Below are 2,268 nucleotides of genomic sequence, written 5' to 3' on the forward strand. Positions count from 1 at the left end.
AATTTCTGTTTACTCTGGAAACTGGAAAAGAGGTGGAGTTGAGGCAGTAACCTTGCTGCCTGGCAAATAGCTACAATGCATCCACCTGTCAATCAAACAGCCACACCCCTAATCATGACCACATCATGCATGACTCTGAGCATTGATGTAATCAAAACTGATCAGTTAAAAGACAAATCTGTCCCTGTAGAGTTTTTATGAGTAAAGAGACCAAAATGTTATATTATACAGAAAAAATGGGCGTTTCAATGTTGACTCTTATGAGGTTTCTTGGCTTTTACAGGCAGCCTCAAGTGAACACTTAGGGAACTGCAGTTTTTTTGCACATTGGTTTCAAATGTAACACCAGGGGCTGCTGCTTGACTCTACAAGCTACCTGCTTTATACCCTTAACTATGTGTTGAAATGTATCAAACTATGCTAAGGTGTATCAGCCCCTATGGAATGTTTCTTGTCCTGTCAGATTACTTGGTCAGACTTGTTGTGGAAGTTAAAACATGTAACGTTTAAATGAATATATATTACTTGAGAGGCTGTGGTTTATGAAAAACACCAAACTTTCAAGCAGCTTCTCTCCCATAACGTTTGAGTCTCACCACGTCAGTTTCAGTTGAACACTGCAACATTTCACCTCGTGTTAAAGTTGTTTCCTGTTTCAGCTTTTCCTGCCACTTCAAAACATGTGGCAACATCACTTTGTGCAGAGTGAACTTGAGATCTTATTCGTGTAGAGGCGTGGTTATTGTGGTTTTTGTCACAGCTACATCCAGTTGGCTGCACTTCTGTATTTCTCACAGGAGGCAGAAACATGTTAAACAACGCTTCAACAGAAAATGGAACAAAAACAAGTAACCCAACATATGCTGTGGTGTTTGGATCTGTGATAGCAGTGGGTTTTCCTCTCAATGCTGTGGCACTGTGGATTCTGATACGCTGCCACAGCCTCAAGTCACCCAGTGTTGTCTTCATGGTCAACCTGGCAATCTCAGATCTGCTGCTCGTCATCTCTTTACCCATGAGGGTTTACTTTTACGCCACAGGAATCTGGCCTCTGAACAACCTTGCATGCATTTGTTTCACTATGCTCTTTCGCAACAACATTCGCTCAAGCGCCTTCTTCATCACCTTCATCTGTGTGGACCGGCTGCTGGCTGTGGTTTATCCGCTGAGATCTCGTCACCTTCGGACCTCGTCTAACGCCTGGAAAGCTGCTGCAGTCGTTTGGCTGCTTGTCCTGTTGATGAACATCCCAGAGAGTGTGTCCTTTTCAAGGTTTTTAAATAACTTAACTGAATCGTCCTGCTTTGAATTTCAGAATCCTCAAAAATCAGCAATGCAATTCATTCAGCCTATGTTAGTGTTCGGCATGCTGGCAGTCAACATTGTGTGCACTGCTCTGGTGTCTTGGACTCTCAACAGACATCTGAATGACTCTGCAAGGGTCAACAACAAGGCAAATGTCATGCTGATCTTTGTCATGAACTTGATAATGTTCATGGTGTTTTTCCTGCCTGTATCATTGGGTATTCTCATTGGAAGATGGAGACCTTTTTGCACACCCCTCATATGCCTTGCAAGTGTGAACTGCTGTCTGGATCCTTTGTTGTATTACTTTTCTTTTGATGGCTTCTGGAGGAAAAGAGAGGATGGGGATTCCTCCCTTGGAGAGAACAGTAGGAGATAACAGAACACAGAGACATGTATCTTTCAAACAGATTCTCCACAATGCTTGTGCTTGTACTGTGTGTGGATGTGTGACATAAGGTGGCACAGAGGGTCACACTGGGAAAGAATGGCTATGGTGTATTTTTTATGTACATATCTCATCTTTATGTTATAAATGTTTTTATTATAAAGGTCAAAGTGCAAAGAAAAAAGATTCAGTGTGTTTTTTTTTTAACTAGAACTACTCTGATGATCTGAAACTAAGATGAAAACAAAGGTGTCTTAAAGGTGACATATCACGCTTTTTTCATCAATATATATTGAGGTCCCCAAAACATGTCTTTAAAGTTTATGCTCAAAAAAACACTTTGAAATCAGATTTTGGTCTGCCTGAAAAGTCCTCTTCTTCAGTCCTCCTCACAACACTCTGTTTTATCTCTGACCACGCCCCCTCAGGAAGTGGATGTGCCTCGGCTCTCCAGCACGTTGATCTAATCTTTACATGTTGGCTAAATATACACGGCTGCTCAGAGATCACGTTACTTCAACCCTCTGAATCTGATCCTGACGCAGAGGCGCCTGTAGCAGGACCTTTCTGAGGGA

At 42.1% G+C, this 2,268-nt stretch overlaps 1 protein-coding gene across 1 annotated transcript; it reads left to right on the forward strand.

Annotated features, from left to right (window-relative positions):
• The first annotated feature begins 506 nt into the window (after positions 1-506).
• On the forward strand, positions 507-1,871 carry LOC117825457 (lysophosphatidic acid receptor 6-like). The gene has a single exon (XM_034701320.1). It carries the CDS (start codon positions 809-811, stop codon positions 1,682-1,684), a length of 876 nt encoding a protein of 291 aa, XP_034557211.1. The 5' UTR covers positions 507-808; the 3' UTR covers positions 1,685-1,871.
• The last annotated feature ends 397 nt before the right edge of the window (positions 1,872-2,268 follow it).

Source organism: Notolabrus celidotus, chromosome 14, assembly GCF_009762535.1.
Source record: "Notolabrus celidotus isolate fNotCel1 chromosome 14, fNotCel1.pri, whole genome shotgun sequence".
In the NCBI taxonomy this organism is placed as follows: domain Eukaryota; kingdom Metazoa; phylum Chordata; class Actinopteri; order Labriformes; family Labridae; genus Notolabrus; species Notolabrus celidotus.

What these genes read in the sequence shown, in the direction of transcription:
- LOC117825457 (XM_034701320.1), top strand. Translation starts at nt 809, where the DNA reads ATGTTAAACAACGCTTCAACAGAAAATGGAACAAAAACAAGTAACCCA.